Source organism: Canis aureus, chromosome 29 (genome assembly GCF_053574225.1).
Source record: "Canis aureus isolate CA01 chromosome 29, VMU_Caureus_v.1.0, whole genome shotgun sequence".
NCBI lineage: Eukaryota > Metazoa > Chordata > Mammalia > Carnivora > Canidae > Canis > Canis aureus.
The window spans coordinates 8,972,477-8,997,683 of record NC_135639.1 but is presented as its reverse complement, the minus strand read 5'-3'; the positions used below and the strand labels follow the sequence as shown (position 1 = coordinate 8,997,683).

General features: G+C 47.7%; 1 protein-coding gene across 1 annotated transcript in view; it reads left to right on the top strand.

Annotated features, from left to right (window-relative positions):
• The window catches only part of LOC144300995 (scavenger receptor cysteine-rich domain-containing protein DMBT1-like), a 110,691-nt gene that overhangs the window by 73,839 nt on the left and 11,645 nt on the right, over positions 1-25,207 (top strand). The window contains exons 43-59 of the mRNA XM_077877338.1: positions 1,525-1,851; positions 2,288-2,317; positions 3,158-3,190; positions 5,553-5,879; positions 6,316-6,345; positions 7,186-7,218; positions 10,390-10,716; positions 11,153-11,182; positions 11,778-11,810; positions 14,504-14,533; positions 18,018-18,341; positions 18,767-18,796; positions 19,402-19,434; positions 22,992-23,145; positions 23,402-23,604; positions 24,044-24,364; positions 25,025-25,045. Coding sequence (XP_077733464.1) covers positions 1,525-1,851; positions 2,288-2,317; positions 3,158-3,190; positions 5,553-5,879; positions 6,316-6,345; positions 7,186-7,218; positions 10,390-10,716; positions 11,153-11,182; positions 11,778-11,810; positions 14,504-14,533; positions 18,018-18,341; positions 18,767-18,796; positions 19,402-19,434; positions 22,992-23,145; positions 23,402-23,604; positions 24,044-24,364; positions 25,025-25,045 — 2,286 coding nt within the window. The remainder of the gene's footprint in view (positions 1-1,524; positions 1,852-2,287; positions 2,318-3,157; positions 3,191-5,552; positions 5,880-6,315; positions 6,346-7,185; positions 7,219-10,389; positions 10,717-11,152; positions 11,183-11,777; positions 11,811-14,503; positions 14,534-18,017; positions 18,342-18,766; positions 18,797-19,401; positions 19,435-22,991; positions 23,146-23,401; positions 23,605-24,043; positions 24,365-25,024; positions 25,046-25,207) is intronic.

Here is a 25,207-nt window from a genome sequence, read left to right as displayed (position 1 = left end):
ACATGGAGGCCTGGTCTCAGGAGATACAGCATGATGTTCTTTACCTTTGATTCTGTTGCGACACCAATGCGCTTTGTATCTGACTTGTGTTTCTTTCTACTAGCTGTTCCGACCAATCAACCATCCAGCCATTTAAGTCTTTGGGCACCCCTCTTGGAATGTTTCTCTTCTTCTCAACCATCTGCTTTCTCTCCATTCGGGGTGAATCATTGCTCCTTAAGGACCTTGTGGGCACATTTTGTGGTTCCCAGTCACTGAGTCTCTAACAGGCAGGTCTTAAGGAGGTGTGGGATTCAAATTTTCCCATTTTTTCCCTTTGGATCGGCCCTGAGGCTGGTGAACGGAGGTGACCGGTGTCAGTGCCACGAAAGGTCCTGTACAGAGGCTCGTGGGGCACCGTGTGCACTGACAGCTGGCACACCAATGATGCCAACGTGTTCTGCAGGTGGCTGGGCTGTGGCTGGCCCACTTTGGCCCCTGGAAATGCCCGGTTTGGTCAGGGCTCGGGCCCAATTTTCCTGGACAATGTGGGCTGCTCTGGGCACAAGTCCAACAGCATCTGAGGATTTTTCTGTCTCTGCATCCTCATCAGCACTTCTTCTTTTGTCTCATTTACTGTAGTGATGCAATGAGCAGGGGTACTTTCTTGCTTTGGTTAGGATTTGCATTTCCATCATGACTACTGATGGTGGGCATCTATTCTTGGGCTCGTCACATCTATCCATCTTCTGTGAAGAATTGGAACCTCATTATATAGAAGCTTGAAGGCCTGAGTATCACATTTGGTCAGTGCCCCAGATCTGCTCATGGGTAGAGAAGACAGGGTCCGGGGGACACTGAGGAATCCTGATGTCTGCTATGGTGCTAAGTGTGCCAAAAGGCCTACCCACAAGAAGACCTAATGCTGCCAAGTTTTGATGGCTTTCTGTCTCCAGGAGGCCTGGGTAGCTCTAAGTATGCAGAGCAACATGACAGTGACAGGTACTCCTGCCTGTTGTCATGAACGAGGATTGTTAGATTCAGTAGATGTCTGGGCCTTGAGAGAACAGGAGCATGTCAACATCAAAAAAGGATCCTACAGAACAAGCTTTGGGGCCTGGAACAGAGTCCGTGATATACCACAGTGGGGTGAAGATAGACACTCTGAACGCTAGAACCTAGGACAGCACCTTGGGCCAGCAGGGTCGTTTCTCTGGGCATAAAGCTTGTGTTCATGGCAGTCTCAGTGGCATACATCAGGCTACTGGTTTCTGCCTTTCCCCACGGCATGGCATGGCCAGGCTCAAGAATTCAAATCCTAAGTTTGTGGGCAACCAACAGTGAATACTCCTAAGTCAATTGAGACTCAGGGGTAGCATCAAGTGGCCCCTTGAGTTGGAATGATGATGAGAAGGTTTCAGAGGGTCCCGTTGCTGGGGAACATTCATCATACCCAGGGCACCTGGGCCCTGAAAGAATTCCCCTGCCCTGAGAATGCAGGAGTTCTTCGAGAACACAGAGAAAGACAATTTTCCTGTCTCCTAGTAGGGACCGATTCGGGGTTGGCCCTGAGGCTGGTGAACGGAGGTGACCGGTGTCAGGGCCGCGTGGAGGTCCTGTACAGAGGCTCGTGGGGCACCGTGTGCGACGACAGCTGGGACACCAATGATGCCAACGTGGTCTGCAGGCAGCTGGGCTGTGGCTGGGCCACCTCGGCCCCAGGAAATGCCCGCTTTGGTCAGGGCTCGGGCCCGATTGTGCTAGACGATGTGCGCTGCTCCGGGCACGAGTCTTATCTGTGGAGCTGCAGCCACAATGGCTGGAACTCGCACAACTGCAGGCACTCTGAGGATGCAAGTGTCATCTGCTCAGGTGGGTCCTCACGAAATTTGCCCTTGGTTTTGTTTGTTATTTGGTCTAGACAAACTATTCCTTTCTATATTCTATCATCTTCCTGATTTCACCGAAGGGCAGGTGTTTCCCTCATAGCTCGACAGGAACCTGCATCCCCCATCATCCTGGTGTACCTCAGGTTTAGGCATGGACCTCAGCACCTTGTTTAAGGAAACCTGTAGAGCAGCCGAGCGTGAGAGGGTATAAAGCTTTTGAGTTCAAATCCTTCAACACAGTTCTTTGTGAAATCCTGCCCCTGAGGTGTAGTTTACAGCTCTGCCCCCGAACCACTGCCAGAAAGACTTTCTGGTGCTAGTGAGGACGGACCTTCAGAATTTCTGTTTGTCCTGAGCCTGGGAAGCTTCTTTCTGCACATCATTCATGGAGACTGATGTTGTGTCCTCTTTCTTTGCAGCATCTACAGGAATCCCTCCTACTACGACAGGTGAGTAGCTGTGCCCAGCCCAGCATGTATCTTGTCTGGAATTCAACTCTCGTGTTTGTAGAAGTGAAAGAGATGACCAGGCTCTTCTCTTGCGAGACCCTGGTTTTCCCTACGGTTCCCAGCAGCTGAGTCCCCAGATCCTTGACTCCTACTTAGTTGAGGGTCCAAGCCCATCTGGGTCCCCCACCCCTTTCTGTTGCCCGGTTTTGATTAGAGATTTTACAGTGGAAATGCTGTTGGTCCCCTCTCTTCAATTCAGATGAAAGTAGGGAAAGGGAATAAAGGGGAAAGGAGAAAAAATAAATGGGAAATATCAGAAAGGGGACAGAACATGAAAGACTCCTAACTGTGGGAAATGAACTAGGGGTGGTGGAAGGGGAGGTGCATGGGGAATGGGGGAGACTGGGTGATGGGCACTGAGGTGGGCTCTGACGGGATGAGCACTGGGTGTTATTCTATATGTTGGCAAATTGAACACCAATAAAAAATAAATTTATAAAAACAAGGAAAGTAAATATTCAAGTCAGAATTGGGAGCATTTGAGAAATAGGCACCAACAGGACTCCTTCCAGTGCTTGTGTGTTCCAGAATTCTTTCCTGTTGGGAAAGTCATCCCCAAAGTGTTCATACCCCACGGTGGAAATAGTCAGTGCCGAGTATGTTGGGAACTACTAGCGCCATACTTCAGGCCATCTGGGCCATTCACAGTGTAAAGTGGAATTGTCCAGACTCTGGGAAGTACATCAGGAAGGCATAGAATTGACCTTTCCTTACCAACTAACGAGCACAGAATGAAAAGTCATCCAGTAAAGTCCTAAAAGTACTTCATTTTCTTTCTAGATTGGTGGCGCCCTTCATCTACAACCACTGATGGTAGGTATCATATGTTTCCACTTAAGGACACGGGGTTATCATCCCCAGACAGGCTGTCCATGCAGTAGAGGCCTGTAAATGCACAGGCCGCTTGAACTTGTGCATGTAACCTACTCAGATCTGCCCCACCATACACTGCACCCAAGATGCACGCACACACACAGCCTGCCTCTCCCTCAAGACCCGCAGTCTTTTTATCCTTCAGGCTTCGTGGATAACACTTGTTTCAATAAGGAGAGCTCCTTGCCCTGCTTGTCGAGATCGAACAAGGCATTCTTCAAAGAATCGAATGTAGACTTTTATATCTCAGGGGAATCTCAAAAGCTCTGAGAGAAGGGAGGGAGACAGTAAATGGATAATAACACAACTCATCTACTCTTTACAAGTAAATTTTCCATCCTGGAATGGCTATTTCTTCACTCTTAAGAACTGAAATGGCCACTTGAGGCTGTCCTGGAATATTTCTTCCCATCCTTTTAATCGGCTGCCTTTGATCTCATTACACAGTTATGACCCGCAACGAGTTAGCTAGACCAGGCTCAGGCTGACCTCCTGCACTAGGGCCCTAGGGCATAGTCACTTTTGCCTTGCAAAGAGTGAGAACATTGCACCTGAGCTGGTGGACTTGGAGTTATGTTCAGCTGTGTCCAGACTCATTCTTGCAGTTTCCACATGGAGACAGTGCAATGACTTGGTGGCCTCTTTTGAGCCTGGCAGTGATATTCAACCTGCCGGAACCTCAGTCCCCAATCACATAAAGAAAGACAATGGCGGTAGGACAAGTGTTAGGCTCCCTCAGGACTGAGAGGCTGTGGCAGGCCTGGCTCTGTCTACTCAGGAGCACATGGAGGCCTGGTCTCAGGAGATACAGCATGATGTTCTTTACCTTTGATTCTGTTGCGACACCAATGCGCTTTGTATCTGACTTGTGTTTCTTTCTACTAGCTGTTCCGACCAATCAACCATCCAACCATTTAAGTCTTTGGGCACCCCTCTTGGAATGTTTCTCTTCTTCTCAACCGTCTGCTTTCTCTCCATTCGGGTGAATCATTGCTCCTTAAGGACCTTGTGGGCACATTTTGTGGTTCCCAGTCACTGAGTCTCTAACAGGGAGGTCTTAAGGAGGTGTGGGATTCAAATTTTCCCATTTTCCCTTTGGATCGGCCCTGAGGATGGTGAACGGAGGTGACCGGTGTCAGTGCCACGAAAGGTCCTGTACAGAGGCTCGTGGGGCACCGTGTGCACTGACAGCTGGCACACCAATGATGCCAACGTGTTCTGCAGGTGGCTGGGCTGTGGCTGGCCCACTTTGGCCCCTGGAATTGCCCGGTTTGGTCAGGGCTCGGGCCCAATTTCCTGGACAATGTGGGCTGCTCTGGGCACAAGTCCAACAGCATCTGAGGATTTTACTGTCTGTGCATCCTCATCAACACTTCTTGTTTTGTCTCATTTACTGTAGTGATGCAATGAGCCGGGGTACTTTCTTGCTTTGGTTAGGATTTGCATTTCCATCATGACTACTGATGGTGGGCATCAAATCTTGGGCTCGTCTCATCCATCCGTCTTCTGTGAAGAATTGGAACCTCATTATATAGAAGCTTGAAGGCCTGAGTATCACATTTGGTCAGTGCCCCAGACCTGCTCATGGGTAGAGAAGGCAGGGTCCAGGGGACACTGAGGAATCCTGATGTCTGCTATGGTGCTAAGTGTGCCAAAAGGCCTACCCACAAGAAGACCTAATGCTGTCAAGTTTTGATGGCTTTCTGTCTCCAGGAGGCCTGGGTAGCTCTAAGTATGCAGAGCAACATGACAGTGACAGGTACTCCTGCCTGTTGTCATGAACGAGGATTGTTAGATTCAGTAGATGTCTGGGCCTTGAGAGAACAGGAGCATGTCAACATCAAAAAAGGATCCTACAGAACAAGCTTTGGGGCCTGGAACAGAGTCCGTGATATACCACAGTGGGGTGAAGATAGACACTCTGAACGCTAGAACCTAGGACAGCACCTTGGGCCAGCAGGGTCGTTTCTCTGGGCATAAAGCTTGTGTTCAAGGCAGTCTCAGTGGCATACATCAGGCTACTGGTTTCTGCCTTTCCCCACGGCATGGCATGGCCAGGCTCAAGAATTCAAATCCTAAGTTTGTGGGCAACCAACAGTGAATACTCCTTCGTCAATTGACACTCAGAGGTAGCATCAAGGGGCCCCTTGAGTTAAAATGATGATGAGAAGGTTTCAGAGGGTCCCGTTGCTGGGGAACATTAACCATACCCAGGGCACCTGGGCCCTGAAAGAATTCCCCTGCCCTGAGAATGCAGGAGTTCTTCGAGAACACAGAGAAAGACAATTTTCCTGTCTCCTAGTAGGGACCGATTCGGGGTTGGCCCTGAGGCTGGTGAACGGAGGTGACCGGTGTCAGGGCCGCGTGGAGGTCCTGTACAGAGGCTCGTGGGGCACCGTGTGCGACGACAGCTGGGACACCAATGATGCCAACGTGGTCTGCAGGCAGCTGGGCTGTGGCTGGGCCATCTCGGCCCCAGGAAATGCCCGCTTTGGTCAGGGCTCGGGCCCGATTGTGCTAGATGATGTGCGCTGCTCCGGGCACGAGTCTTATCTGTGGAGCTGCAGCCACAATGGCTGGAACTCGCACAACTGCAGGCACTCTGAGGACGCAAGTGTCATCTGCTCAGGTGGGTCCTCACGAAATTTGCCCTTGGTTTTGTTTGTTATTTGGTCTAGACAAACTATTCCTTTCAATGTTCTATCATCTTCCTGATTTCACCGAAGGGCAGGTATTTCCCTCATAGCTTGACAGGAACCTGCATCCTCCATCATCCTGGTGTACCTCAGGTTTAGGCATGGACCTCAGCACCTTCTTTAAGGAAACCCGTAGAGCAACTGAGCGTGAGAGGGCATAAAGCTTTTGAGTTCAAATCTTTCAACACTGTGCTTTGTGAAATCCTGCCCCTGAGGTGTAGTATACAGCTCTTCCCCCAGCACCATTCCCAGAAAGTCTTTCCTGTGACTGTGAGGATGGTCCTTCAGAATTTTTGTTTGTCTTGACCCTGGGAAGCTTCTTCCTGCACATCATTCACAGAGACTGATATGTGTCCTCTTTCTTTGCAGCATCTACAGGAAGCCCTCCTACTACGACAGGTGAGTAGCTGTGCCCAGCCCAGCATGTATCTTGTCTGGAATTCAACTCTCGTGTTTGTAGAAATGAAAGAGAGGACCAGGCTCTTCTCTTGCGAGACCCTGGTATTCCCTACGGTTCCCACCAGCTGAGTCCCCAGATCCTTGTCTCCTACTTAGTTGAGGGTCCAAGCCCATCTGGGTCCCCCACCCCTTTCTGTTGCCCGGTTTTGATTAGAGATTTTACAGTGGAAATGCTGTTGGTCCCCTCTCTTCAATTCAGATGAAAGTAGGGAAAGGGAATAAAGGGGAAAGGAGAAAAAATAAATGGGAAATATCAGAAAGGGGACAGAACATGAAAGACTCCTAACTGTGGGAAATGAACTAGGGGTGGTGGAAGGGGAGGTGCATGGGGAATGGGGGAGACTGGGTGATGGGCACTGAGGTGGGCTCTGACGGGATGAGCACTGGGTGTTATTCTATATGTTGGCAAATTGAACACCAATAAAAAATAAATTTATAAAAACAAGGAAAGTAAATATTCAAGTCAGAATTGGGAGCATTTGAGAAATAGGCACCAACAGGACTCCTTCCAGTGCTTGTGTGTTCCAGAATTCTTTCCTGTTGGGAAAGTCATCCCCAATGTGTTCATACCCCACGGTGGAAATAGTCAGTGCCGAGTATGTTGGGAACTACTAGCGCCATACTTCAGGCCATCTGGGCCATTCACAGTGTAAAGTGGAATTGTCCAGACTCTGGGAAGTACATCAGGAAGGCATAGAATTGACCTTTCCTTACCAACTAACGAGCACAGAATGAAAAGTCATCCAGTAAAGTCCTAAAAGTACTTCATTTTCTTTCTAGATTGGTGGCGCCCTTCATCTACAACCACTGATGGTAGGTATCATATGTTTCCACTTAAGGACACGGGGTTATCATCCCCAGACAGGCTGTCCATGCAGTAGACGCCTGTAAATGCACAGGCCGCTTGAACTTGTGCATGTAACCTACTCAGATCTGCCCCACCATACACTGCACCCAAGATGCACGCACACACACAGCCTGCCTCTCCCTCAAGACCCGCAGTCTTTTTATCCTTCAGGCTTCGTGGATAACACTTGTTTCAATAAGGAGAGCTCCTTGCCCTGCTTGTCGAGATCGAACAAGGCATTCTTCAAAGAATCGAATGTAGACTTTTATATCTCAGGGGAATCTCAAAAGCTCTGAGAGAAGGGAGGGAGACAGTAAATGGATAATAACACAACTCATCTACTCTTTACAAGTAAAATTTCCATCCTGGAATGGCTATTTCTTCACTCTTAAGAACTGAAATGGCCACTTGAGGCTGTCCTGGAATATTTCTTCCCATGCTTTTAATCGGCTGCCTTTGATCTCATTACACAGTTATGACCCGCAACGAGTTAGCTAGACCAGGCTCAGGCTGACCTCCTGCACTAGGGCCCTAGGGCATAGTCACTTTTGCCTTGCAAAGAGTGAGAACATTGCACCTGAGCTGGTGGACTTGGAGTTATGTTCAGCTGTGTCCAGACTCATTCTTGCGGTTTCCACATGGAGACAGTGCAATGACTTGGTGGCCTTTTTTGAGCCTGGCAGTGATATTCAACCTGCTGGAACCTAGGTCCCAGCCACATAAAGACACCCAATGGCGGTAGGACAAGTTTTAGGCTCCCTCAGGACTGAGAGATTATGGCAGGCCTGGCTCTGTCTACTCAGGAGCACATGGAGGCCTGCTCTCAGGAGATATAGCATGATGTTCTTTGACCTCTGATTCTGTTGTAACACCAATGTGCTTTGTATCTGACTTGTGTTTCTTTCTACTAGCTGTTCCAACCATATCAACCATCCAGCCATTTAAGTCTTTGGCACCCCACTTGGAATGTTTCTCTCATCCCATCCATCCGTTTTCTCTCCACTCGGGGTGAATCATTGCTCCTTGAGGACCTTGTGGGCACATTTTGTGGTTCTCAGTCACTGAGTCTCTAACAGGGAGGTCTTTAGGAGGTATGGGATTCAAATTTTCCCATTTTTTCCCATCATTCCATGAGTTTTCATCTAGTTTTTTCCAAGTGTCCCAAGAGACACTTGCCTGCAGGTTCAGAGAACTGGCCGTGGGTGGCAAGAGCTTTATCTGAAGTGCTGTCTGGGCTGACAAGCAGAGTGGGAGAATGGGCCATGGAGAGTACTGATGTCTTCTTAAGGAGACATCTTGGCAGGCTGGATCCTCCTCAATGTTCACTGCTTCCAACACTGTATATCCAATGCAGCATGGACAGAGGCTGAGCAATGAGAGGCTTCTAAGAAATGCACGTGCTCTTGATACAGGGATATACAGCTGGCTCCATGTTGACCCTCAATACCCCTGACTCTTTCTTCCAAGTTCCTTATGAGAATCCCTTCAGTCGTCTATGAGTCAAGATAGACAAGGAGCAAAGGTTTCTAAAGTAGAAAAGAACATGTCAGGCTGAGAGATGTGAAAGGATCTGGTTTATGTAAACGTTTTTGACTCAGAAAAACTAGCAGAGCAAGAGACTTGCACAGCACACACAGGTGCAAAGAGGCAGGGTGAAGAGGAGCCACTGTCATGACGCCTCGGAAAAACTCAATCTCACTTTGTGGCAACCGACAATGAATACTCCTATATCAATTGACAATCAGGGGTACCATCAAGTGTCCCCTTGAGTTGCAATGATGATGAGAAGGTTTCAAAGGGTCCGGTGGCTGGGGAAATTTAATTGTATCCAAGGCATCCAGACCCTGAAAGAATTATCCTGAACTTAGAATGCAGCAGTTCTTCCTTCGAGAACACAGAGAAAGACAGTTTTCGTGTCTCCTGGGAGGACTGATTCAGGGTTGGCCCTGAGGCTTGTGTACGGAGGTGACCAGTGTCAGGGCCGCAAAAGGTCTGGTACAGAGGCTCATGGGGCACTGTGTGCGACAACAACTGGCACATGAATGATGCCAACGTGGTCTGCAGGCAGCTGGGCTGTGGCTGGCCCACTTTGGCCCCCGGAAATGCCTGCTTTGGTCAGGGCCAAATGTTCTGGACAATGTGGGCTGCTCTGGGCACAAGTCCAACAGCATCTCAGGATTTTACTGTCTCTGCATCCACACCAATAGTACTTCTTTTGTCTCATTTAGTGTAGTGATGCAAATGGGCAGGGATACTTTCTTGCTTTGGTTAGGATTTGCATTTCCATCATGACTACTGATGGTAGGCATCTTTTCTTGGGCTCGTCACATCTATCCATCTTCTGTGAAGAGTAGACCTCATTTTATATAAGCTTGAAGGTCTGAGTATCCATATGGTCAGTGCCCCAGACCTGCTCATGGGTAGAGAAGGCAGGGTCCGGGGGACACTGAGGAATCATGATGTCTGCTATGGTGCTAAGTGTGCCAAAAGGCTTTCCCTCAAGAAGGCCTAATGCTGAGAAGTTTTGTTGGCTTTCTGTCTCCAGGAGCCTGGGTAGCTCTAGTATGCAGAGCAACATGACAGTGACAGGTACTCCTGCCTGTTGTCGTGATAATCAGGATTGTTAGATTCAGTAGATGTCTGGGCCTTGAGAGAACAGGAGCATGTCAAATCAAAAAAGGATCCTACAGAACAAGTCCTGGGGCCTGGAACAGAGTCTGTGTTATACCACAGTGGGGTGAAGATAGACACTCTGAATGCTAGAACCTAGGACAGCACCATGTGCCAGCAGGGTCGTTTCTCTGGGTGTGAAGCTTGTGTTCAAGGCAGTCTCAGTGGCATAGATCAGGCTACTGGTTTCTGCCTTTCCCTGCTGCATGCCAAGTCCAGGCTCAAGAATTCAAATCCTAAGTTTGTGGGCAACCAACAGTGAATACTCCTAAGTCAATTGACACTCATGGGTATCATCAAGTGACCCCTTGAGTTAAAATGATGATGAGAAGGTTTCAGAGGGTCCCGTTGCTGGGGAACATTCATCATACCCAGGGCACCAGGGCCCTGAAAGAATTACCCTGCCCTGAGAATGCAGGAGTTCTTCATTCGAGAACACAGAGAAAGACAATTTTCCTGTCTCCTAGTAGGGACCGATTCGGGGTTGGCCCTGAGGCTGGTGAACGGAGGTGACCGGTGTCAGGGCCGCGTGGAGGTCCTGTACAGAGGCTCGTGGGGCACCGTGTGCGACGACAGCTGGGACACCAATGATGCCAACGTGGTCTGCAGGCAGCTGGGCTGTGGCTGGGCCATCTCGGCCCCAGGAAATGCCCGCTTTGGTCAGGGCTCGGGCCCGATTGTGCTAGACGATGTGCGCTGCTCCGGGTACGAGTCTTATTTGTGGAGCTGCAGCCACAATGGCTGGAACTTGCACAACTGCAGGCACTCTGAGGACGCAAGTGTCATCTGCTCAGGTGGGTCTTCATGATATTGGCCCACTGGTTTTGTTTGTTATTTTGTCTAAACAAACTATTCTTTTCAATGTTCTATCATCTTCCTGATTTCACCGAAGGGCAGGCGTTTCCCACATAGCTTGACTGGACCCGGATCACCCATCATCTTGGTGTAACTCAGGTTGAGGCATGGACCTCAGCACCTTCTTTAAGGAAACCCGTAGAGCAACTGAGCGTGAGAGGGCATAAAGCTTTTGAGTTCAAATCTTTCAACACTGTGCTTTGTGAAATCCTGCCCCTGAGGTGTAGTATACAGCTCTTCCCCCAGCACCATTCCCAGAAAGTCTTTCCTGTGACTGTGAGGATGGTCCTTCAGAATTTTTGTTTGTCTTGACCCTGGGAAGCTTCTTCCTGCACATCATTCACAGAGACTGATATGTGTCCTCTTTCTTTGCAGCATCTACAGGAAGCCCTCCTACTACGACAGGTGAGTAGCTATGCCCAGCCCAGAATGATTCCTGTCTTGAATTCAGGTCTCATGTTTCCAGAAGTTGGAAAAGAGGACCAGGCTCCTCTCTTCCGGGACCCAGGCATTCCCTATGGTTACCACCACCTGAGTCCCCAGATCCTTGACTCCTATTTAGTTGACACTACTGGCCCATCTTAGTCTCATGCACCTGCCTGCTGCCTGGGTTTGTCATAAGTCTGCAGTGGAAGGGTTATTGGTCTCATCTGTTCAATTGAGATCAAAGTAAGTATTCAATTCAGAATTGGGAGCATTTGAGAAAGAGGCTCCCACTGGACTCCTTCCAGTGCTTGTGTGTTCCCTAATTCTTTCCTGTTGAGAGAATCATCCCAAAAGTGTTCTCTACTCCACGGTGTAGATAGTCAGTGCTGAGTATATTGGGAACTACTAGCGCCATACTCCAGGCCATCTGGGCCATTCACAGTGTAAAGTGGAATTGTCCAGACTCTGAGAAGTACATCAGGAAGGCAAGGAGTTGAACTTTCCTTACCAACTAACGAGCACAGAATGAAAAGTCATCCAGTAAAGTCCTAAAGTTACTTCATTTTCTTTCTAGATTGGTGGCGCCCTTCATCTACAACCACTCGTGGTAGGTATCATGTTTCCACTTAAGGACACAGGGTTATCATCCCCAGACAGGCTGTCCATGCAGTAGAGGCCTGTAAATGCACAGGCCACTTGAACTTGTGCATGTAACCTACTTAGATCTGCCCCACCATACACTGCACCCAAGATGCACACAAACACACAGCCTGCCTCTCCAAGAGATGCAGCCTTTTTATCCTTCAGGCTTCGTGGATAACACTTGTTACAATAAGGAGAGCTATTTGCCCTGTTTTTCATGATGGAACAAGGTATTCTTCAAAGAATCGAATGTAGACTTTTACATCTCAGGGAATCTCAAAAGCTCTAGAGAAAGGAGGCAGACAGTAAATGGATAATAACAGAACTCATGTACTCTTTACAAGTAAATTTTCCATCCTGGAATGGCTATTTCTTCACTCTTAAGAACTGAAATGTCCACTTGAGGCTGTCCTTGAATATTTCTTCCCATCCTTTTAATCGGCTGCCTTTGATCTCATTACACAGTTATAACCCCCAACGAGTTAGCTAGACCATAGTTGCTCAGGCTGACCTCCTGCACTAGGGCTGAACTGCCTTGCAAAGAGTGAGAGCATTGCACCTGAGCTGGTGGTCTTGGAGTTATGTTCAGCTGTGTCCAGACTCATTCTTGCGGTTCCCACATGGAGACAGTGCAATGACTTGGTGGCCTCTTTTGAGCCTGGCAGTGCTATTGAACCTGCTGGAACCCTAGTCCCCAGCCACATCAAGGCAGACAATGGTGGTAGGACAAGGGTTAGGCTCCCGAGAGCAGGCCTGGCTCTGTCTACTCAGGGGAGATTGAGGCCTGCTCTCTGTAGGTATAGCATGATGTCCTTTGACCTTTGATTCTGTTGCGACACCAATGCGCTTTGTATCTGACCTGTGTTTCTTTCTACTAGCTTTTCCAACCATATCAACCATCAAGTGACCACCATGGGTGGCCATTTAAGTCTTTGGCCACCCCACTTGGAAATTTTTTCTTCTTCCCATCCATCCCTTTTCTCTCCATTTGGAGTGAATCATTGCTCCTTGAGGACCTTGTGGGCACATTTTGTGGTTCCCAGTCACTGAGTCTGTAACAGGGAGGTCTTTAGGAGGTATGGGATTCAAATTTTCCCATTTTTTCCCATCATTCCATGAGTTTTCATCTAGTTTTTTCCAAGTTCAGAGATGCAGGTTCAGAGAACTGGCCGCGAGTGGCAAGAGCTTTATCTGAAATGCTGTCTGGGCTGACAAGCAGAGTGGGAGAATGGGCCATGGGGAGCACTGATGTCTTCTTAAGGAGACATCTTGGCAGGCTGGATCCTCCTCAATGTTCAGGGCTTGCAACACTGTATATCCAATGCAGCATAGAGAGAGGCCGAGCGATGAGAGGCTGCTAAGAGATGCACGTGCTCTTGATACAGGGATATACAGCTGGCTCCATGTTGACCCTCAATACCCCTGACTCTTTCTTCCAAGTTCCTTATGAGAATCCCTTCAGTCGTCTATGAGTCAAGATAGACAAGGAGCAAAGGTTTCTAAAGTAGAAAAGAACATGTCAGGCTGAGAAATGTGAAAGGATCTGGCTTATGTAAATGTTTTTGACCCAGAAAAGCTAGCAGAGCGGGAGACTTGCACAGCATACACAGGTATTAGGAGGCTGGGTGCAGATGAGCCACTGTCATGATGCCTCGGAAAAACTCTCTCAATCCCACTTTGTGGGCAACCAACAATGAATACTCCTAAGTCAATTGACGATTGGAGTACCATCAAGTGTCCCCTTGAGTTGGAATGATGATGAGACGGTTTCAGAGGGTCCCATTGCTGGGGAACATTAATCATACCCAGGGCACCTGGACCCTGAAAGAATTATCCTGCACTCAGAATGCAGGAGTTCTTCCTTTGAGAACATAGAGAAAAACAGTTTTCCTGTCTCCAGGTAGGGACGAATTCGGGGTTGGCCCTGTGGCTGGTGAACAGAGGTGACCAGTGTCAGGGCCGTGTGGAGGTCCTGTACAGTGGTCGTGGGGCACTGTGCGACGACGGCTGGGACATCAATGATGGCAATGTGGTCTGCAGGCAGCTGGGCTGTGGCTGGGCCACCTTGGCCCCAGGAAATATCCGCTTTGGTCATGGCTCGGGCCCAATTGTCCTGGACAATGTGGCCTGCTCTGGGCAGGAGTCCTATCTGTGGAACTGCCCCCACAATGGCTGGAACTCTCACAACTGCAAGCACTTTGAGGATGCAAGTGTCATCTGCTCAGGTGGATCCTCACGATATTTGCCCTCTGGTTTTGTTTGTTAATTTGTCTAAACTATTCCTTTCAATGTTCTATCATCTTCTTGATTTCACCGAAGGGCAGGTGTTTCCCTCATAGCTTGACAGGAACCTGCATCACCCATCATCCTGGCGTACCTCAGGTTTAGGCATGGACCTCAGCACCTTCTTTAAGGAAACCTGTAGAGCAGCCGAGCGTGAGAGGGCATAAAGCTTTTGAGTTCAAATCCTTCAACACTGTTCTTTGTGAAATCCTGCCCCTGAGGTGTAGTTTACACCTCTGCCGCCAGGACCACTCCCAGAAAGTCTTCCTGTGCTAGTGAGGACGGTCCTTCAGAATTTCTGTTTGTCCTGAGCCTGGGAAGCTTCTTTCTGCACATCATTCGTGGAGACTGATGTTGTGTCCTCTTTCTTTGTAGCATCTACAGGAAGCCCTCCTACTACGACAGGTGAGTAGCTGTGCCCAGCCCAGCATGATTCCTGTCTGGAATTCAACTCTCGTGTTTCCAGACATTGAAAGAGAGGATCAGGCTCTTCTCTTGTGGGACCCTGTCATTCCCTACGGTTACCACCAGCTGAGTCCCCAGATCCTTGACTCCTATTTAGTTGAGACTCCAGGCCCATCTGGATCCCCCGCCTCTCTCTATTCCCAGACTTTGATTAGAGATTGTACAGTGGAAAGGCTCTTGCTCTCCTCTCGTCATTTCAGATGAAAGTAAATATTTAATTCAGAATTGGGAGCATTTGAGAAATAGGCACCAACAGAACTCCTAATAGTGCTTGTGTGTCCAGAATTCTTTCCTGTTGGGAGAGTCATCCCCAACGTGTTCTCTACCCCACGGTGGAACTAGTCAGTGCCAAGTATTTTGGGAAGTAATAGTGGCATACTCTCGCCGATCTGGGCCTTTCACAGTGTATAGTGGAATTGGTCAGACTCTAACGTGTCCTCTAATGAGAGTTACCATTGACCTTTCCTTATCAAACTAACTAGCATGGAATGAAAACTTTTCCACTAAAGTCCTAAAATTACTTCATTTTCTTTCTACATTTTGGCGCCCTTCATCTACAACCACTCATGGTAGATATCACGTTTTCCACATGTGGACACAGGGTTCTCATCCCCAGGCAGGCTCTCCATTCAGTAGATGTCTGTAAATGCACAGCCCTGTTGAATCTGAGCTTGTAACCTACCCACCCTGCTCCACCATGTTGCACCCAGGCTGCACATACACACATCTTGCCTCTACCTTCCAGAGAAGGCCTTTTATCCTCTTTACCTGGTGGTTAACTCTTATTTCAATTAGGAGTTCTTCTTCCCCTTCTTTTCAGGAATCGAACAAGGTATTCTTCAAAGGATCGATTTATAGACTTTTGTATCATGGGGTATCTCAAAAACTCTGAGAGAAGGAAGGAAGACAATAAATGGATCATTTCTCAACTAATCAATTCTATACAAGTAAATTTTCCATCTTGGAATGGCTATTGCTAAAAAGATTTCTATTTTCTTAAGAACTGATATGGCCACTTGTGGATGTCCTTGAATATTTTCTTCCCATCATTTTAATTGGCTGCCTTTGATCTCATTACGCAGCTATGACCCCCAACAAGTTAGCCGGACCCCAGTTGCTGAGGCTGACCTCCTGCATCAGGGCCCAACTACCTTGTAAAGAGTGAGAGCATTGAACATGGGAGGTGGAAGTGGGGTCTCTGCAGACTAACTGCCCAGATTCACTCTTGCTCTTCCCACATAGAATGAATGCAGTGGCTCTGTTGGCCTGTCCTTGGCCTGGTAGGGGCATTCCACCTGTTGGAATGTCAGCTGTCAGACCCAGCAGAAAGCAGGTGTGGGCACTGGGACCTAGGGTGGGGATCCCTAGTCCTGATTGGTTCATGGCAGGCCTTGGCTCTGTCTACCTGAAGGCACATGGAAGAATGAACTCAGTTGGGATAGTCTGAGTTTCTTCAGCCTTTGATCTGGTAGGGAGACCTGTGTGCTGTGTGTCCTATTCATGTTTCCTTTTCACAGTTGCTCAGCCCCAGTCCACATGCCCCTTAGCCAGGTGTGTGAGTGCTCGGCACCCTATTTGGAATGGCCTGTTGCTTCTGTCCCATCCGCCCTTATTCTCACCAGTGTGGGTGAACCACTGCTCTTTGTATAACCAATGGGCTCTGTTTGTGCCCTCCATCACTGGGGTCTCCACCAGGCTGTTCTTAACTAGATAGGTGACTCATGAGTCCCATATTTCCATCAGTCCTTGAGTTTTCCTCTAGTCCTTTCAAAGGGTCCCATGAGATGGTTGCCTATAAGTCAGAGAACTGACCAAGTATACAGTAAATTTCACCTGAGACGCAATCCATGCTGACAAGTTGAGTGAGAGGATGGTTGCTGGTGCCCACTGACCTCCTATGGAAGGGTCATCAGAGCAGGCTGGATCCTATCCCCTGCTCAGGGCTTACAACAGCCTCAGACTCATCAGGGTCATGTGTATATGCAGAGTGTCAGGGACAGAGCTCAGGGGATGGGAGTGGAATAAGTGATGGCCATGTTCCGGGTACTAGGATATTTGATCGGTTTCAGGTGGGCCCACCACACCCCAGATTCTTTTTTTTTTCATATATATTTTATTTATTTGTTCATGAGAGACAGAGAGAGAGGCAGAGACACAGGCAGAGGGAGAGGGAGAAGCCAGCTCCACGTAGGGAGCCTGATGTGGGACTTGATCCCGGGTCTCCAGGATCATACCCTGGGCTAAAGGCAGATGTTTAACTGCTGAGCCACCCAAGTATCCCACACACCCCAGATTCTTTCTGTCCAAGCTTCAGAGTGTGGGAGACCCCTCAGATATACATGTCTCGAGTAGGGAGGTGGCACAGTTTCTTGAGGGAAAGGAGAATCTTCCTGGCTTAGAAATGGATGTGGGGGCACCAGGTTGTTCTCCTGCATGGCCTTCATCCCAAGTAAGTGGCTAAGCAAGAGGCTGGTGGAAGGAGTCAGGAAGCAGATGTGCACTTGTCACACTGCCCACCAGAAACACTTTTCAAAGACTGTTTCCCATTATGTGTGCTTGTCGTTTACCTTTGTTGCCTCTTCTGGGCACCTGGCGCCCCTCAACTGCATTTGTAAATGCCACAATAGATAAATATTCCCATCCATCCTCCCTGGCTTATTCTCTGCTTCAGGATGAAGTTTTGGTTTGGAAATGACAGGAGGAATCTCAGGGTGTACCTTCCTTATCCTTGTCCCATGGGTGTGAGTGTGTGCCCATGTGTGTGTGTTCCTATGTGTGTGTTTGTGTATGTGAAGGATGGGAGGTGGAGAGAGGGTTCTTTGAATACAAGATCCTAAATCTGATCACAGGGGGTGGCCACTTGGTTCCAGGGCGATCCTGGGCTGATGCTCAGTGAAGATCTTTTCCAAGATCTTCTCAGTGTGAATCCTGGAGGTGACTCAAGCATAGCTGGGACTTTGGTTGTACCCCCAGGCCTTGGGGTAGAGTCCCTGGAAGACAGTGGCAAAGTGCTGCTGCTGTTGCACCTTCCTTGCCAAGGTGTCCTTATGTCCTTGGACTTTGCTAGAACCAAGCCAGGACCCCACAGGAGCCACTAAGCTGCCCCGCTGAGTAGTGGCCTTGGCCTGCCCTCAGTAGCTATGGGGGTCCATCCTCAGTGTGTCCAAGGTGGGGTGAGTTTGTCTTCCTCCTGCCCTCTATGAATCATAAGGTGCTTCTCTGCATTGGAGCATCCTTAGGCCTGGGCTGATTAGGACATCTCTGGTCCGATCCCTGTGCTGACGATGAACCTCTGGGCACGTGCAAAGGTGACCGCCTGCCCAGGGCCCACTAGCCAGGAGGAAGCCCCTGAGTCTGCCACATGCCTTTAGCCTATGACCTTAAGACATCCACAGACCGGAGGTCTCGTTCTTTATCCTGCTAGGGAATGAAACAGGTTTGGCTCTGAGGCTGGTGAACGGAGGGGACCGGTGTCAGGGCCGCGTGGAGGTCCTGTACAGAGGCTCGTGGGGCACCGTGTGCGACGACAGCTGGGACACCAATGATGCCAACGTAGTCTGCAGGCAGCTGGGCTGTGGCTGGGCCACATCAGCTCCAGGAAATGCCCGCTTTGGTCAGGGCTCGGGCCCAATTGTGCTGGATGACTTGCGCTGCTCTGGGAATGAGTCCTACCTGTGGAACTGCCCCCACAATGGCTGGAACTTGCACAACTGCAGGCACTCAGAGGACGCAAGTGTCATTTGCTCAGGTGGGTCCTCATGATATTGGCCCTCTGGGTTTTTTTGTTATTTTTTCTAGAAAAACTCTTTTTCTTTCACTGTTTTCTCGTATTTCTGAGTGTTACTGAAGGGCAGGGGTTTCCCTCATAGCTTGAGAGGACCCTGCATCACCCATCATCCTGGTGTACCTCAGTTTTATGGGTGAACTACAGCACCTTCTTTAAAGTGCCTGTGGAGTATCAGTGTGTGAATGGGCATAAAGATTTTGAGAACAAATTCCACAGCACTGTTCCTTGGGGGTATTTACCAGCTCTGCTCCTCACAACCACTCCCAGAAAGTCTTTCTTGGTTCTAGCGGGGACAGTCCCTCAGAGTTTTTGTTTGTCTGGAGCCTGAGAGGCTTCTTCCTGCACAGCATTTACAGAAACTGATGATGTGTCTTCTTCCTTTGCAGCATCTACAGAAAGCCCTCCTACTACGACAGGTGAGTAGCTGTAGCCCAGCTCAGCATGAATCACGTCTGGAATCCGACTCTCACGTTTCTAGAATTGGAAGATAGGACGAGGCTCATCTCTTGGAGGACTCTGGTATTCACTACAGTGACCAGCAGCTGAGTCCCCAGGACCTTGGCTCCTACTTAGTTGAGATTACGGGCCCATCTGGGTCTCATGCACCTGCCTGCTGCCAGGATTTGCTCAAAGATTCTGCGGTGGAAGGGCTTTTGGTCCCCTCTGGTTATTTCAGAAGAAAGTAACTGTTCAGTCAAAATTGGGATCATTTGAGAAACATGCCCATATAAACTCCTAGTAGTGCTTGTGTGTTCCAGAATCCCTTCATGTTGAGAGAGCCATCTCCAAGTGTTCTCTACCCCATGGTGAAAACAGTCAGTGCCGAGTATGTTGGGAAGTACAAGCACCATACTCTAGCCCATCTGGGCCATCCACAGTGTAGGATGTAATTGTCCACCACCTGACAAGTCCTGACAGGTCCTCCAATGAGGGTTACCATTGAACTTTCCTTACCAAACTAATGAACATGGAATGAAAACTTTTCCACTAAAGTCCTAAAATTGTTTCATTTTCTTTCTAGATTGGTGGCGCCCTTCATCTACAACCACTCATGGTAGGTATCACATTTTTCTACCCGAGGGAATGGAGTTCTTCTCCCCAGGCAGGCTGTCCATGCAGTAGATGCCTATAAATGCACAGCCCAGTTGAACAAGGGCATGTAACCTACCCAAACCTGCCCCCCCATACATTGCACCCAAGCTGCATGCACACACACAACCTGCCTCTACCTTCCAGACATGCAACCTTTTTATCCCCTTCCACCCGGTTAAGTTTTGTTTCAATAAGGAGTTCTACTTCCCCTTCTTCAAGGAAATAGAATAAGGTATTCTTCAAAGAATCGTTTAAAGGCTTTTGTTTCTTGGGGTATCTCAAAAGCTCTGAGAGAAGGAAGGGAGACAATAAATGGATCATTTCACAACTAATCAATCCTTTACAAGTAAATTTTCCATCCCAGAGTGGCTATTGCTCAATTGCTTTCCATCACTCTTAAGAAATATGGCCAGTTGTGTATGTTATTGAATATTTTCTTCCCATCATTTTAATTGCCTGCCTTTGGTCTCATTACATAGCTCTGACCCCCCACAAGTTAGCTAGTCCCCAACTGCTGGACATTTACATGTTTATATTTCTTCATTATTATGAATGATCCTCTGATGCAGAATATCATTATAAGTCTTTGCATATCTTCCCAATTTTTCCTGTAGGAAAGTAATAAATTTACTGGACTAAAGTTAACATAGTGCCTGGTATATAGAACGTACTTAACAAATACTGACTCTTCTTATGTGAAATATTTTAAGGTCTTTGCTGTATTCTTTGCTGTACATATGGTCCAATGGCCTTCAAGCATGTTGTAAATTTTCAGAATGTTTGAAAAGAGAAACTGATCTCCCCCCTCAAATGGCTCACAGTAGTTAATATCTTTTACTGGATTTATGATGTAATTACAGGTGTAACAGGTCCTTCAGTGGGGAGGTTCAGTGTGTAAAGAGGGCATATTATCAGGGATTTTACTTGATCAAGGAATGAGGGCATTCTGTACAAGATGCTGCTTATGCTGAGGCACACAGAGGAAGCAGACTCATTTGCTGACATGTCTTCCAGCCAGAAGGAACACTTTGAAGGCCTGGGTGGGAAGGAGCTTGGCTATTGGCAGACCATTCAGAGTTTTGTGCACAGGTTAGGACTCTGACCTTATCTTAAGGACATTTGGATGTGTTGACAAATTTTATGCTAAGGACTTACAACATCAGATGTCTATTTACAAAAGATCATCCATGACTTTTATGCCAAACTGTATACTTCCTGAGGGCAGAGACCATATCTGCCTTTTACCTTTTTGTATACCTATTACCTAGCTTTGTATCTGGCATAACATGTTTCTAGAAAGAATAAGTGAACACATGGATGAATGGGTGAACATTTAATCACAATTGGCATTTTGATACATGCATCAGCATGCACATATGCACAAATGACAGCACGCTTTATACCCTCCCTTATAACATCCTTTTTCACTTGAGTATAGGATACTTTTTTAGTGTCCCTAACATTAACCTTTTTATGGCATTGAAATTATTTTTATACCATAAAGTTTAATGGTCACACAGTTCTCCATTCTATGGCTATATCCTGATTTAATTAAACAATTACTAATCACAGAACAAAAGAATTAATTCTTTCTAAATCTGTTTTATATACTTAGGTAATCACATGCAGTAACATTTTAATTTTATTTTATAATTGCCCCTATTACATTTTTAGAAATCTATAATGCATATCTTCTGCTCTGAAACTTTAGCCTCATCTTTCATTACTTCCCAATGTAGAAATAGAATTTATAGGTAGGCATATATTAAAGGCCAAATTATCCTTATGAAACACTGTTTTTCCAAGGAAGGAGAGGAAATATTTGTAAATAATACATCTGATAAGAGACTTGCATCTAGAATACATAAGGAACTTTTACAAGTCAACAATAAAAAGTCTAATAGCCCAATGAAGGAATGAGCACAGGATCTGCACAGGTATTTCTCCAGGAAGATATACAAATGGTCAATGGCACATGTGAATATGTCTAACATCACTAGCCATCAGGGACATGCAAATCAAATCCACAAAGAGATACTACTTCACACTCAGTAGGTTTGTTAGAATAAAAACGTCGGGTAATGACAAGTGTTGGTGAGGAGGCAAAGAATTCAGAACCCTTACACTCTGCTGATGGGAATATAAAATGTACATCTGCTTTGAGAAACAGTCTGGTGGCTCCTCAAAAAAGTTAAACAGAGAATTACCCTATGACCAGGTGATTATACTCATAGGCATATACTTAGGGGAAAGGGAAGCACGTGTCCACACAGAAACTCACATATGACTGCTCAGAGATGGGCAGCTTTGTTCCCAATGGCCCCAAAGTGGAAACAACTGAATGTCCATCACAGTGCATGGATATACAAAATATGGTCCATGTATCCAGCAGAATATTACTTAGCAATAGAGGGAGGTGAAGTCCTGCTGCTTGTTCATATATGTTACAACAGTGATGAACTTTGAAAACAAGATGCTAAGTGAAAGAAGCCAGTCACAAAAGACCACATATTGTAAGATTGTACATATAAGAAATGTTCAGAATAGGCAAATTTGTAAAGACAAAGTACATTAGTGGTTGCCTTGGCCTGGGGGGAGCAAAGAAGAATGACTACTGTTGGGTCAGTGTTTCTCTCTAGAGTGACAAAAATACTCTTAAAATGACTGCGGTGATGGCTTTAGCACTCCGAATATACTAAAAACCATCAAATTGTACAGTGTGCAATAGCACACAAACAGACCTATGGATAAGAACCAAACTCAATTTATATCACCACTGAGTATCTAAATATTTTTAAATGGTCTATTAAACTGACCAACGAAAGTTTGAATGCTTAATATTATTTATCATTATGTGATAAATAATAAGAGCTAATACTGTTGGGTGCGTACGCTGTGCCAGGCACTGCTTTCGAGGTTCACGTGTCTTGTCTCATTTAATACACACGGGAATCTGATGAGGCAGATACTAGTTATTAGCCCTCTCATTTTTTCAAATGAAGAAACTGAGGCAGAGAGTTTCAGTAACTTGCTCAAGATCATGGAGCTGGTAAAGGCAGAGCCAAGATGCAAGCCCAGGCTTTCTGTGGCAGAAACCATCCTCTCGACCCCACTTTCCACTGCTTCTTGTCAGCTGGCGGGAGACCCTACAGAATAAATTACTTTGCAGAGAGCTCTCCGTGGGTCACCCCTCCTGCTTAGCTCAGCCACGATATCCCTGTCCTCCACTGGACAATGACAATAATCACTTTGTTGTTTCTTGGGATTTTTACTACAAGGGGACCCATGTTCCCTCTGAAGCTTGGGTCACCTCTTGGCAGAGAGCTGCTTTTCTAGGTAGATCCTCAGATCAAGGCCCCCAATGTGGGCAGCCGAGGACCAGGCCTGAGAGAGGAAAAACTGAGTCATGTTGTAAGATGGGAGGATGAAGCCTGAGGACTCTTACCCAGAAAACAATTGCTTGTTATAACACACCTGACACCTGCCATGTTGGGGTGTCGCTCTCTGTCTCCTCTATAGGACAGTCTACAGCTTGTGGTGGCTTCTTATTCAATGCCAGTGGGACCTTTTCAAGCCCATCCTACCCTGGATACTACCCCAACAACGCTGAGTGTGTCTGGGAAATAGAAGTGAACCCCGGCTACCGCATAAATCTGGGCTTCAACCGTCTGCAGTAAGTAAAACTCAGATCATCCGGTGAAGGATGGTCCTCCATGGATGCTTTTTCACTCTCAGGTGACATTACGTTGCTCTGATCCTACCATGAAGCATCAGGGCAACATAGGGAAGCCCTGTGATCTGATTGAGGAAGAGCACAAAGAAAATTTCAGACTCAATGACATCACTCATCAAAGCCCAAACTATCTGCAAAATATAGGAACAATAGAAATTTCAATGTCAATATGAGTCCACTTTTTTTTTCCTTACAGGCTGGAGATGCATAGTAACTGCGCTTTTGATTATGTTGAAATCTCTGATAGATCACTGAATAACAGTAACTTTCTGGGGAAAATTTGTAATGACACCAGGCAAACATTCACCTCTTCCTACAACCGAATGACTGTTCGATTTCGAAGTGATGCCAGTGTCCAAAACATCGGCTTTTCTGCTTGGTATAACTCCTTTCCTAGAGGTGCGTTTGAACTAAATCCAACAGAAGTGACCTTCGAGGCTCGGTGTGTTTAGGTGAACCGTGCTTTTGGGTGTGTCATGGTTCTTATGTAAATTCAAAGAATGGCTCCAGCCATGTGCTGCCCTTCCTCCTTATCTCACAGCCGACTCTGGTAAACCAAGGCTGAGAGCCGTGGGGAGTAGTGGACACACCCTGGCCTTGGATTTGCCACTTCCCAGGTGACCTGGTGACTGATCTTGCTGAGCTAGCATGTCCCCATCTGAAGGGTGAGGGGGTCTTAGCTCTGTGGTGTCTTTAGCCCGTTCCAGCTGATCTTCAAGATGTTCGTCCCCTGATCAATCCCCTGGTGACTTTGGGGGTGAGAAAGGCCCACGGGGTATTCGGCCTTTGAGATCTGTTGTGGGAATGGTCATCAGTTCTTATTCCATTTGTCTTTCAGATGCCAGCTTGAGATTAGTCAATTCCAACGTCTCCTATAATGCATGTGCCGGGCGTGTGGAAATTTACCACGGTGGCAGGTGGGGGACGGTTTGTGATGATTTCTGGGACATTCAGGATGCCCAGGTGGTCTGCAGACAGCTGAGGTGTGGATATGCAGTATCAGCCCCGGGAAACGCCTATTTTGGGCAGGGCTCCGGCCCCATCACCCTGGACGGCGTAGCATGCTCAGGGACCGAATCTACACTCTGGCAGTGCTGGAACCAAGGCTGGTTCTCCCATAATTGTGCACACAGTGAAGATGCTGCAGTCATTTGCTCAGGTACCACAAGGTGTCATTTGTGGAAGGCCCCTTTCTCCTCTGACCTACTACGGAGGGGATGCTAAGGGCTGGTGGCTGATGGTGTTTGTGGCTGAGTTCTGGGGGTGGAGGTGGACAGGAGCTTTATAGCTGTACCCTTGGCCTTCCCCCTCTGGGAGACCATGCAGGGACCACTTTGTCTCAGGCCCTGGGGCCGTTTTGCTGGCCACACAGCTGGCATATGTGTATGTTCTCACCCTTACATGTGCTCTGCAACCTTTAGCTATGAGGTCATGTCTGTAAGCCAGTTTCCTCCTTTTCAAAGAGGAGATGGTCATGATGCACCTGCTGCCAATGGCGATTAGAAACCTAAGTGGCTCATGTGTGTAAAGCCTTAGAACAATTCAAGACAAGTGAGAAATGAGGACTAAGTGATGGTGTGACCTTGGCTGTGGCACTAATGGCATCACCCTCAAGCGATGATGAGGCGGGGGGAGAAGCTGGGGAGACCTTCCCAAGGCCTCCCCCTGGTAACACAGATCTCCATAGCAGTAACTCCACGAGTCATGGTGCACTCACTAAAAAGGTCAGACTGAGTCACACAGGTGTGTCCCTGCCACAATCTGGTCCCTCCTCCAGGTACACTTCAGTGACTGACCCTTTTCTCCTATCTCTTTTCAGGAATTGACCCAACAACGCCTGGTAAGAACCCGTGATTTCCACCCAGCCGCCTGGCTGGCCCTCTCTGCTGCTGGTGCCGGGCATGCCACCCACTCTCCCAGGAATCGCCCCTTATGCCTTCCCTGGCACTGGTGTCCCCTGCAGCTGGTGTCTCCACCCGAGGAGGGCTGGCCCTCTCCCTGG